This window comes from Leptosomus discolor, chromosome 20, assembly GCF_034619465.1.
Source record: "Leptosomus discolor isolate bLepDis1 chromosome 20, bLepDis1.hap2, whole genome shotgun sequence".
NCBI classification, from domain to species: Eukaryota; Metazoa; Chordata; class Aves; order Leptosomiformes; family Leptosomidae; genus Leptosomus; species Leptosomus discolor.
This window is the reverse complement of record NC_141410.1, coordinates 4,647,543-4,660,437: the sequence shown is the minus strand read 5'-3', so window position 1 is coordinate 4,660,437 and position 12,895 is coordinate 4,647,543. Positions and strand designations below refer to the sequence as shown.

Below are 12,895 nucleotides of genomic sequence, written 5' to 3'. Positions count from 1 at the left end.
CTCATCTACATGCCCTTCAGTCTTGGTTCCCTGCAGGGGAGAAGCTCAGTCGGGCAGGGAGGTTGTAAGCGAAAGTCGGTGGGGCAGATGAACTGTAGTTGTAGCCGGACCTTTCCAACAATGGTGGCCGGTTTGTCACCAGTTCCTGTGACAGTTTGGAAGTTGTGGGTTTTGATAGGCAATGGTAAAATGGGAAAGGGCTGGAGGGTCAGGATGTCAACTACATTTATAGCTATAGGTTTATAAAACGAGTTAATGTAGACTATATATACATACATAAGATAATACTATATTAAGTGATAAATTTTACCATGTAAAGTGTAAAATTTTACTTGTTTGAGTTATAAGGTGAGTGAATCAAAACTTAAAGTTTCAAGTTTACTCATAAGGTTAAACTTTTAACTAGAGTACATTTTAGTACCTATAACATTAAGTAGTATAACGTTACTTACTTTCAAGTAATAAACAACAAAAATGTACTCTAGTTAAACCTAAACAACTATTAAAGTTTTTGAGTATAAAAACCTATTTGTTAAGACATTTATTTAGGTTATACTCTTTATAACTATATAGGTTATACTCATAGTTTCTCAATCAATATATCATGCTTACTAATACTAGTTTTTATAACGTTGTAAAACTAGGGGTTAAGGCATAAAACAAAGGTTTGTTTTTCAAAAGCTTTGCATTAAAACTTGGCTACTTTACACCTTTTTAATTCCATTTTACCTTTATAAATTCTTTAAAAGTAAAGTTACTTTACTGTCAAATCAGCATATACAAGTAGTTTACTAGTATTCAGTGTTTACTTTTTATTCTAAACACTAAATAGTAGTAAGTAATCTATAAAAACAGGTTTACTTTTAAGTTTTAAGTAAATCACCGTAAACTTGTCGGGGATTAGCTCTTTCAGGTGACTGCGTGTCTCCCTCGCCTGCTCCACTTTCCGCCATGCCAGGGCCTCCACCCCGTTCCTGGCACCGTCTCCTCCCTCGCTGGCCTCATCTCCGCCCCTGTCCCTGCTCCTGGGGGGCGAACGCGCTCACTCCTTGGCGCCTGCTCCCATCGGGCTCGACGTCCTTCCTCTCAGCGTCCCAGGCTGCGGCACGTCTCCGGCCGGCACCGGCGTCGCTTCCTCCGGGTCCCCCGCCGGCTCTGGGTGACTGTCTCGCCAGGCCTACGCTCCATCACCACTGACGCCTCCATAAGAGCCTCGCCATTACCGACAGCTATACAAGGTAGCCATCTTCTTCACCTCTGACACCTGCTGTCCCTCCGACACCCTCCTTGGCTCCCTCTTGACCCTGACCGGCAAGAGAACGACCCTCAACTGCCTCGATGCTCTTCCCCCCACCTCCCAGCCATGTGCTCAACTTCTCCTCCTGCCCGCGAAGCGCCATGCTGCTGAGCCATTTCTTCCTCTGTGTGTGTCTCTGCCCTCCCTCTCCGAGAACACGCTGCCAGAGAGGCAACAACAACTCTGACCTACGCAAAACCAACGGAACCTGCCGTGCCACCGCTGCTGGTGGCCAAAACTGGCCAGCCCTCGTCACCGCGAAAATGGCAAACCCCACCTCTTCATCCGCATCGCACGCTAACCCCACCAGGCGATCGCCATCCCCGCTGAGGAGTGACGTCACTGTGGCCCGGCCCCAACAAGCGAGGCCGGGACCTGTGCCGGCTGCACTGGCCAGGTTCCGCTGGCGCTCCCGCTACCGTGCAGCACTCTGGGGCCCTACCGCGGCATCGCCAGTTACCTGCTGAGCTGGGGAGAGAGCCTACGACTACAAACTCACCGCACACCCCCGGCCGTGCTGCTGATGATAACCCCTGTGGCTGCAGCGGTGCTGACGCTCACGCTCCTTCTCAGCCAGGACAATCGCCACCACGTCACCACTGCAAGGCCCGGCCTTCTCGGATATCGGCACGTGCCTCCACCTGCCCGCGACCACACGCTGACAAGACCCCAGCTGCCTGCCCAACAGCCTGCAGCCTGGCCGGGGACAGCCAGAGCCTCGCCTCCCTCCGCCCTAGGGGCACCCAGCAGCGGGCACAAGGGGGGTGCCTACGCCAAAAGCGTGGCCCTCAGGGACACGAGGGGGCCCCAAAAAGGGCGCGCCATCTCCCGGGCACCCAGGCTGATGCCAACATGGATGACCCCACACCGGAGCCCACAGGACAAAGACCTCCTGGCAAGACATAATTCCCCACCTGGGCGAAAGGCGGGAGGCCACAAGGTGCCCTCTGGGCAGAGCCATGAGCTCACGGGACAGCCCCGAGCAACATGGACAAACCCCATGGGTGCTGCACTCACCAGGTGAGGGACGGACACTCCGGCACAGATGGGGCGATGCTCCGCGACTAGATGAGGCGCCAGGATGGGACGACACTTGGCCACTGGTTACAGGAGAGAAGGGACCGGATTGTGAGTCGGCGCACTGCGGCATGGGCCCACGCGTCCCCAGTGGCCTGCCCCTTATTGGGATGCCCAAACCCTGCACCCCCCTAACACAATCCTCTGATTCTCACGTGCCCCCAGAGCCCCCAGAAGGCCTTGGAGTGCACAGCCAGACACATCCAGGGGGTTGTGGCTGCACCAGAAGGAACCCCGAGCGGTACGGGCTGTCCCAAACGGCACGTCCTGGTGACCAGGACGCCCCTAAAGGTACACGGAGTTGTCCAGGGCATGCTGAAAGCCACACGGGGAGGGTTTTGTGAAGCCCCAAGAAGCAACCAAAGGGGTTCAGGATGCCCCCAAAAGGAAGACAGATGGTTTCAGCAAGGACACAGCAAAAGGTTCACCCGGCGTCCACCCCAAAACGGCAAAAGGCCAAGGCGCGCAGGGATGTCGCCTAAAAGGATGCCGAGGAGGAAGGCATGCACTGAGAGGCACCCCCAGGGGTCCAGGGGCGCCCCAAAAGGCACAGCGATTGCCCTGGGCTGTCGTGAAAGGCACAGCAAGGGAGACGGGCTGCAGGAGAAAGCACACCGCGGGGCCTGAAGATGCGGCCAAGGGCACACCAAGGAGTTGGGGGAGCCCAAAATGCACACCGCGGGGCCTTGGGCTGCTCAGAAAGGCATCCTTAGGGGCTTTATTGTCCTGAATGGCAGGGAAATTGCCATGGAGATCGTGACATTCACACCTAGGGGGCTGGGGCACCACGAAGGGCACAGCCACGGGTGGCAGGAGCATCAAAACACAGGCTGACACGTGCAGGGAAAGCCCAAAAGGCCGAGCAAGGGTCTCAGAGCAGCATCACACCCAGATGTGCGGCGTGTGCCCAAATCCATGCACAGGGGGGCTGGGCACACCAGGCTGCTCCCCTTGGCCCCGTGGGCTGTGTGTGTGCAGAGAGGCTCTGGGCGTGCGGGCCCCTCTGCCCCGCCCAGCCCCCAGAGCCTTATGATGTCACTCAGCCGTTTATGACGTCAGCACACAGGTCCACTAGACCCGGGGCGCTGGCACAGTCCCTGCACACACCGTACCTGCTGGTGCTGCTGGTGCTGTGCCAGTGGTGCTGGTGGTGCTGGTGGAAGTGGTGTTCCCAGTGCCAGTGGTGCTGGTTTCGCTGGTGGAGCTCAGCCCGTAGGCAGCTGCCCGTGCCCTGCCGATCCTCGGGGCTTGCCTTCGCCCCTCGCAGCCAGCCCCTGGCAGCGCCCGCCGAGTCCTGCCTCCCCCTGCTGCCCGGGGAGAGGGGAGGCGAGGCCGTGCAGTGCCCGTTCCCACCGGGCCATGAAGAGGATCTGGCGGTTCCTGCGGCGCAGGACGGCACGAGAGGGGCCCGAGCCCTCCGGGAGCCGTGGTGTTGATGAGCTCCGGCCGCGCGGCCAGGACCAGCTGCACCCTGCGGCCGCCACCATCGACTGCGCCCCGTTGCCGCTGGTGAAGGAGCGCGACACCGGCTGCTGGGGCAAGGACGACGCTGGTCATCGGGCAGGAGATGCTGGAGTTACGCAGCCTGCACCCGCTCTGGGGAGAGCAGGTAGGACTCTCGGGGTGAGGGCGGTGATGGGGAAAGGGGCTATCGCCCGCCCTTCTGCTGGGCTGCCATCGAGAGAGGGCACTTGGAAAAGGGCGGCGTGGTCTTGCGTATGAGCCAGGAGAAAAGGCACTGCCGGGCATTGTCCCTGGCGAGCAGAAGTCTCGAGGCGCTGGTCCCTTGCGGGCTCCTTTCTGACCATTGGAGCCATCTCCCTGGCACACGGGACAGGCGTGTGAGCTGGAGGAAACCCATTCCCAAGCAGGACAAGAGATGCGTCTTGACCCTGCGTTTTGGTAGGGCGCTCGCCAGGCTCTCAGGGGCTTGGGGCGTGTGCTTGTGCTCCGGTTGTCTCTGGAAGCACGAGGGTGTGGAAAGCACCCTGGGCATCAGGGAGTTGTAGGAGCTCACTCTGCTTCCCAAACCATGTGCTTTTAACGTAGGTGAGCCTGCTGTACGCTCGGAGTCTGCCCTCCGTAAGGCGCCACGAGACCAAGAAGCCGTCGAGGAGAGCAAAAGCTCTGGAGGGGCGGTACGTAAACCCAAACATTTTAAATTGCTGTCCTCCTCGTAGGATGGCACTACACGCCAGCGCGAAATCAGACCCTTCCTCGAGTCATGTCTGATGCAGAGTTATTGAAAACGCTTTTCTAGTCTGACGTCAAGCTGGTGAGAGTCCTGGTTCTCGCAAATGCTGCCCCTATCCCCTCTTCTGAGCTGGTTTCCTAAGTTCTGCCAATCTGTGCTCTTTCTCTCTGAACAGACAGGGTCCGATTCATCCCCTTCCCACCTGAGCCCTGGAAGTCATCAGCCATCAGATATCGTTGATGCAGAAGTGTTTCAGAGAATAACTGTCCAATTGCTCAGTGTGCGTGAGGACATGTCTCGGGTGCAAGAAACGAACAAGAGCTTGTGTCGGCAGCTGAGCAGAGCCAAAAGAGAAGCGGAGGAACTGAGAAAAGGCTTCTCAGAAAAGACATCAGCTTTAAACGTAACACAAAGAAAATTACATCAGGTCCGGAGGCAAGCACAGGAGCGGCATGCTGTACTCCTTGAGACAGATCAGGAGAGGAAAGATGCCATCGAGAAGGCAGAAGAGCTGCAGGAGGAACTGGACGAGCTGAGAACTGAAAACCTTTTCCTCCGTCAGCATCTGGGAGAGGTGCAGGAGACCGCCCAAGCACAAACGGTGAGTGATGCCTTAGGAAGCGAGGCCGTCAGAGTAGAAGAAGGGGTGAGGTGAGCACTGACCCGTTGTGTTGGACTTGCAAAGTTTTTGGCAAGCCTTGAGATGCGCTATCATGTCTATATGTACGTGTATGCACTGACTGGCTTTACCCAGCTTCCTACTTAAATGCCCTTAATATTCCTAAAACATTTTAGGAAAAAGGTCTGTTATTTGTGGGAGCATAACCAAGACAACAGAAGCCAAATCTGATGGCTCCGCTCCTGTCTCTAAACCTCGGTGTCTCTGAAAATACTGGTAGTAGGGCTGGCGGGCGCAGGAAGCCCAGACCACGTTCTTGACGAGGAGATGTGCTGCAGTTTGCTATCTGGTAAATTGCAAAAGCTTGTGTTTTCCGTGGCATCACTTCTGCCGTGTTCTTGCACTAACCATTGGGTTGGGTTCTGAAGTGTGCAGGATCAAATGAGGTGCAGAAAAGGATTATTATTGCTAATTCCCAATAAAGTGTCTGGTAGCCATTGGAGAGGTTGTGCTTCTCGTGGGCTTTGACACAAAGACGTGCAGAAGTGCTTTGAGTAGAAGCACGGAAACCTTTCGTTCCTGGGACTCAGATAGTGAGGGATCAAAGGGATCTGAATCAGATCCTGGCCTATACATTCAGAAGGCTTAATCCGTGTCCAATTTTAGTCCAAGATTTCAAAGCTCCATCAAAAGCTAAAGGATTCACAACACCAGCTCCTGGTGGCAGAGGCCCGTGTTTCAGACAAGAAACTCCTGGAGGAGGAACTGAAGCGGACCCGAGCAAATGAATCTTGTGCGCAGCAAGAACTTCACGAGGAGCGGCTGAACAGGTACCCAGAGCTGGGGAAGGGCTGTGCTGGGTGCGGAGGGGAGGCGTGTGCCAGCAAATGCTGCTGGGCCAGCCTGCAGCTCCCTGCTGCAGCTCCACGGCTGGCCCTAGGCGGGCTCAAGGAGTCAGGGCAGCACGGGTTTTACCTCCTTTGTGTCCTTTGGGCCTGCCAGTGTCCCTGGCAGAGCTCCCCCCATCCCCTCTGTCTCAGATTTAAAAGGTCTTTGGAGGCTTCAGCTGCCTCAGAAGGTGCGTGGCCCCTCCTGCCAGCCCAGTGATTTGGTTTACCCTCCAGATGCCGGCAGGGCCCTTTCTTGTGCCGCTGGCATTGCTGATCCCAGACACAGCACGCACCTTTCACGTGCCGCTGGCACGTGGGGACAGCCAGGACGTCCTGATTTCTTTCTGCCCTCACTGTTGCCCAGGGCAGGTGCAGAGCAGCGTGGTGTTGGGTTTAGATCCCAGCCAGCCTTAGATTCATGGAGGCAGGCCTCCACGTCAGTGTCTCACTGTCACCCCAACGTGCTTTTAGGAAGCTCCTGGAGCAGCAGGTGGAGGAGCTGCAGCAGCAGCTCCAGCATTTGCAGGACAAGGAGGCGTCACTGACCAAGATGCAGACGGAGCTGCAAGCGAAGACTCTACAGATCGTACAAGAGTCCATAACTGACTGGAGCGAGGTGAGCTGCCGCACAGACGGGTCCTCCTCACCCGGGGTGATGCTGTGCTAGGACCAGAATACCAAGCAAGATCACGGCCTTGGACTTCAGCAGGGCCAGCTTTGGCCTTTTCAAGCAATTGCTCGGGGAAATCCCATGGGACAGGGTACGAAAAGGCAAAGGGGCCCAAGAGGGTTGGTTTATAGTCAAGGAGCACTGTTTCCAAGCTCAAGATTGGAGCATCCCAGTGGGTAGGAAATCAAGAAAGGGAGCCAGGAGAGACCCGCATGCTTAAACAGAGAAGTAATGGGCAAACTCAAGTGGCAGAGGAGAGTCTATAGGACTTGGAAGGAGGGGATGACCACGTGGGAGGTTGTCAGAGGATGTAGGGAGGCAACTAGGAAAGCAAAGGCCTCCTTGGTGTTCAGCCTTGCGAGGGAGGTCAAGGACAACAGAAAGGACTTCTTCAAATATGCTGCAGACAAAACCAACACCAGAGGCAATGCAGGCCCACTGTTGAATGAGGCGGGTGACAGAGGCTACAAAGAAGGCGGAGCTACTGAATGCCTTCTTTGCCTCTGTCTGTACTGCTGGGGACTGTCCTCAGGAGTCCCAGAGCCCTGAGGCCCCAGAGGAAGTCAGGATAAAGGAGGAGTTTGCCTTGGTTGATGCGGACTGGCTTAGGGATCAGCTCAGCAAGCTGGACATATGTAAATCCACGGGCCCTGATGGGGTGCCCCCGCGGGTGCTGAGGGAGCTGGCGGAAGTCATTGCTAGACCACTCTCTTTGGTAAGTCGTGGGGAACAGGAGAGGTGCCTGAGGACTGGAGGAAAGCAAATGTCACTCTGGTCTTCAAAAAGGGCAAGAAGGAGGACCCGGGTAAGTACAGACCCGTCAGCCTCCCCTCCATCCCTGGAAAAGTGATGGAGTAACTTATCCTCGCGCTGCCTCTAGGCCTGTCAAGGGTAAGAAGGTCATTAGGAGCAGTCAGCGTGGCTTCACCCAGCGGAAGTCATGTTTGACCAACCTTGACAGCCTTTTATGAAGGCATAACCAGGTGGATAGAGGATGGTAGTACAGTGGATGTGGTTTGTCTTGATTTCAGCAAAGCGTTGGACACCGTCTGCCGCAGCATCCTGGCAGCTAAACTGAGGAAGTGTGGTCTGGATGATCGGGTAGTGAGGTGGATCGTGAACTGGTTGAAGAAGTCAGAGAGTTGTGGTCAGTGGGACAGAGTCTAGTTGGAGGCCTGTATCTAGTGGAGTCCCTCAGGGGTCGGTACTGGGACCAGCACTATTCAATATATTCATCAATGACCTGGATGAGGGAACAGAGTGAACTGTCAGCAAGTTTGCTGCTGACACAACACTGGGAGGGGTGGCTGACACCCCAGCGGGCTGTGCTGCCATTCAGCGAGACCTGGACGGGCTGGAGAGCTGGGCGGGGAGAAATGTGATGAAGTACAACAAGGGCAAGCGTCGCGTCTTGCATCTGGGAAAGAACGACCCCGCGTCCCAGTACGGGTTGGGGACTGAGCTGTCGGAGAGTAGCGTAGGGGAAAGGGACCTGGGGGTCCTGGTGGGCAGCAGGATGAGCACGAGCCAGCAACATGCCCTGGTGGCCAAGAAGGCCAATGGCATCCTGGGGTGGATTAGAAGGGCTGTGGTCAGTAGGTCGAGAGAGGTTCTCCTCCCCCTCTCCTCTGCCCTGGTGAGACCCCATCTGGAATAGTGTGCCCAGTTCTGGGCCCCTCAGTTCAAGCAGGACGGGGAACTGCTGGGAAGAGCCCAGCGCAGAGCCACAAAGGTGATGAAGGGGGTGGAACATCTGCCTTAGGAGGAAAGGCTGAGGGAGCTGGGTCTCCTTGGCTTGGAGAAGAGGAGACTGAGGGGTGACCTCATCGATGGTTATCAATACGTAAAGGGCGAGTGTCAGGAGGATGGAGCCGGGCTCTTGTCGGTGCTGGCCAATGACAGGACAAGGGGCAACGGGTGCGAGCTGGAGCACAGGAGGTTCCACGTGAACATAAGGAAAAACTTGTTCACCGTGAGGGTGACAGAGCCCTGGAACAGGCTGCCCAGAGAGGTGGTGGAGTCTGCTTCCCTGGAGACATTCGAAACCCGCCTGGAAGTGTTCCTGTGTGACCTGCTCTGGGTGGTCCTGCTCTGGCAGGGGGGTTGGACTGGATGATCTTTCGAGGTCCCTTCCCACCCCTGAAGTTCCGTGATTCCGTGGTAGCTGACTCCAGAGCAGACCACTGAGCTCTAGAGGGAAATGGGACCATCCCGGTGTGAAATCTGTACCCAGGAACTGCTGAAATGGGGTCAAATGCAGTCAGGTGCTGAGCCCTTGCAGATCCCCGTGATTTCAAGAGGAGCTGGAGGAAAAGCACCACCTCATCTCGCCTGGGTTTCCTGGGGACGCAGCTCTGAGGGCGCGGAAGGAGGACTTGACGGCTTCTTCCCCTCTCCCTTCCCCTTTTCTTGCAGAGCTTGGAGCTTTTTGCAGGAAAATTCTGGCAGAGCGCGCTGCCCGGCAGGATGCATTAGCTGCCTGCGCCCTCTTGAAGCCTTCAGCCTCCCCCAGCAGCACAGAAATCCACGCTCCCCCTTCTTTAAGGGCAGGAGGCGGTGGCCTTGGGGGGCAGAAGGGGTGCATACTGTCTGTAGCGGGAACCACCGGCGTTGATGACAGAGCAGCTTTGGAGACCAGACCTAAGTGAGGCAGAGGGGCCCCTACAGCTGAGGACAGACAAATAACCAGTCGATGTTTTCCAGCACCTCCAGTGTCAGCAGGAGAACCAGAAGCTGTCAGAGCAGCTTTCACTGCTGAAGGAGGAAAACAAAGCCCTCTACGAGGAAGGAGTCCGTCTGCTGAACCAGAAGGATCTGTGTGTCAGGTAAGGACTGCAGCAGCAGGGGACGTGTAGGCACAAAAATCCCCCCCCCGGAATTGCCCTCGATGTGCCTGGCAGTGACAGTGGACGTGACTGTTCTGTAGCTGCCAGTGCTGCAGCTCTAAGAAGCGCCCGCTGAAGGAGCTCTTTCTGCAGCCTCTTTGCCTGACCCTTGCTGTTTAGGATTCCTCTTTTTTGGCCTTCCTCCCCCATACCCAAGCACGCCCCCTTAACCACCCACAGCCCCGCCCAAACAAACAACCTGCCCTTTCCCTGTGGCTTCCAAAGTTGGTGCCTTGATAACCCTGTTTGGTGTAAAGAGCTGAGCGGGGCGAGCACAAGGGTTTGTAAAGCTGGGAGTCAGCAGCGGGGTAGATGGCTGAGGCTCCCAGGCCGGGCTGTGAAGAGCCCGAATAAATGCAGGACACCTCCTGCCTCGCTCTTGGCCCAGAACACCAAAGCATTTCACAGACTGATGCTTGTCTCTCTGCCTCCTCAGGAAATATATCGAAATGCAGCTCTGCCACGAAGATGAGTTCTGCAGAGCCAAGGAGACCTTTATCCATGAGGGGAAACAAAGGGAGAGCAGAATTAAGCAGCTGGAAAATGAGCTCAGCGAGACAAAGCTCCAAGTGGAAAAGGTGAGAGAACACACGAAGGGCTTCTCCTGCGGGGGAAGGCGGGGGAGCAGGCTAGAGCGTGGCTGCGGGAGCGCCCCTTCTTCCAAACAGCATGCTGTTTAGGAGAAAAGGAAACGAGGTTTGGGCAGAGCTGGTTTGCAGGCAACGGGCCGGCCCCGTTAAACGACCAGACGGAGGGAGCAGGGGGGGCTCTGCCGGACGTGCTGCTCCTGCGCTGTGCGCAGGACTGACGCTGCCCTGGGAAACGGCTGCAGTGCCAGGGGCTCCAGCCCGTCCTTGTAGGAACAAAAGGCCACAAGGGAATTGCTGGCTCAGGGGTGCCCTCGGGGAACCCCTGTCCCCAAATCCCATTCAGAACCTGCCTAAGCTCCGTCTGCTTTGGCCTCAGAGCTATTGCTGCTGGCAAGGGACTCGAAAGCCTCTTTTTGGGGTGTGTTACATCAGAGAGCGTATCACTTCTAGGAGTGAACGTGCTTGGCGGTGACCCCTTTGGTAAAGCGCTCTCAGACGCACAGAGGGCAGGGGAGAGCGAAGCGTAACTGCTGGTGGTGATTTCCTTCTGCAACACTGCTCAGGGGAAGGCGCTGGTTGCAGAGATGGCTGCTGAGAATGAGAAACTACTCCAGGAAAGAAGACGGCTCCTCCAGGAGGTGACTGACCAAGAGGAGCCCCCTTGGAGCAACCCGTCTACGAGTGCCGCCACCCTGCAGAGCAGGTAGGTGCTTAACGATGTCCACACCTCTGGGAGCCTGCCTCTTCCCAGCGCTTCTCTGGTCTTATGCCCATTCCTCTTAAGAAATGGGCACAGGGAAGCCTGAACCGCGCCCCAGTCACTAGTGCTGAGGCTTTTCATTGCTGTGGGATGCAATTAGCCCCTTTCCCCATCAAAGGTCTCGGCATAGAGCCGAAGCTGCGCAGGCCAAAGGGTCTGAGGTCGCAAGAGAAAATGCCCCTTTGAAAACGCAGCGTGGCTGGAAGGAAAGTAACTTATGCCTTGTGTGTGTGACGTGCTTAGAGCGAAGATCCCGGATGAGGAGAACGTGCGGCTGGATGAGGAGAACGTGCGGCTGCACGAGAGCGAACGCCAGCTCTCCGGCCACGTGCCCACCTCGCAGCCTGTGCCAAGGAGAATCCACGCTCCCAACACGGAGGTGAGACTCTGAGAGGGCTTGGTCTCAGCAGACAGGTTACAGGAGCCAAGGTCGTTGGCCCAAAGGACAAGTCTAGGATTAGTACATCTGTGGGGCTGGAGTTCATGGGGAGAAGTCTCAGTGGAGCCGGGGGCACTTTGAAGACCAAGAGCATATGTTGGAATTCGGGGTGTGGCATGGACCTCCTCCTTTGAAAGTCTCTGTTCCTCCTTCCAGGACTCGAAGAGGGTTAACTTCTCTGAATGCCAGCTGCAGAGTAAGGGGTTGCCATCTCCCCGTACCAGGTACCGTGGGGCAGGGGATGCCTCTCTGCGTGTGGTGAGGGAGAAGTGGAGTGTTTTGGCTGCTCCGCCCTGTGCACCCTGTGCTTCACCTCCAAGGGACCTTTTATTTTTCAGTCAAATTATAGGGACCTTTTAAAGACTGAAACTAATGGGACGGAGGAGTGACATTTTCAAACTCTGTCGGGGCCCACGGTGGGATTTAGAGATCAGCTTGGTGCCCAGGGTTTTTGGAAGCGTGTCTTCACACAAGAGGTGATGAGACGTAGAGGACCACTGCTGCCCAGGACTGCGTGACTCACGTCCCAGGCTATGGGGCAGGAGAGAGCTCGAGCTGTTTCTCTGCTGGTGTAGCCGGGATCCCCACGATCCTTGCCAGATCGGCAAGGGGAAGGCAGAGGGGCTCTGCAGCTCCGCTCCCTGCCTGCTGGAGACCCAGCCCAGTGGACTCGGTGACGGCCTGCGGGTGCCATTGAGGGTGACGGACAGTCTGAGGAGGCTCGGGGGTAGATGAGGGCCGCCAGCTCCTTGGCTGGAGGAGGAGTATCCCAGACTTGGTCCAAGCGAAAGGCACCGACTGTCGCCCTGCGCTGCCTCGCAGGGAGGCTGGGAGGAGCGTTGGGGCCGTGCGGGTGGCGGAGGCTCAGATGGAGTTTGCAGAATGACTCAGGAGAGGAAATTTGTTTTGTTTTCAGCTCCCCATCACAAGAACCACCAGGCTCTCTCAGCACCCTGCAGGCCACGCAAGACACAAAGCCTGAAGGAGAAGCCGCAAGCCAAGACTCATCCTTGAGCTTATCCCCCTCGCAAGCTTCTGAGATTGGGTACTTGAACGTAGCTTCACCCGGAGAGACCACAGCCTCCCAGCTGCAGAAGGAAAGACAGAGCATCAGCTCCGAGGACTTCTAAATGGGGAAAGATGTTTGTGAAATATTGGCTTTTGGGCTCTCGTGGCAATTGCCAGATTGGCTGACCTGGTGATTTCTGTCATATAGTTCAACTCCAGGATTCAACAGCTTTTTTTCAACTTGCCCAAGTGTCAGTGTGTGCGTGTGTCACCCCAGATCCACCTGGAGGCTGGAATTCATAGAGAAACTCAGGAAAATGGAAGAGGGGGCGGGGGTGAAGCCACCCGATCTCCCCCTGAACCCCAGTTCCTTGCCCAGTCCCAAACTACAAGCCTTGGAAATGAAACTCGGAGAAGTTGCCTTCCACCACGTGCCCACTTTTCTCCGCTCCCCTCGATCTCTACT

The 12,895-nt window shown here is 56.3% G+C and overlaps 1 protein-coding gene across 1 annotated transcript; it reads left to right on the top strand.

Moving 5' to 3' along the window:
• The first annotated feature begins 3,733 nt into the window (after nt 1-3,733).
• Nucleotides 3,734-12,551, top strand: LOC147414067 (coiled-coil domain-containing protein 30-like). Its single transcript, XM_086476341.1, has 11 exons — nt 3,734-3,983; nt 4,424-4,512; nt 4,744-5,214; nt 5,854-6,017; nt 6,549-6,693; nt 9,451-9,572; nt 10,069-10,210; nt 10,786-10,925; nt 11,226-11,361; nt 11,578-11,645; nt 12,338-12,551. The coding sequence occupies exons 1-11, from the start codon at nt 3,734-3,736 to the stop codon at nt 12,549-12,551; spliced, it is 1,941 nt and encodes a 646-aa protein (XP_086332467.1).
• Nucleotides 12,552-12,895: the final 344 nt, after the last annotated feature.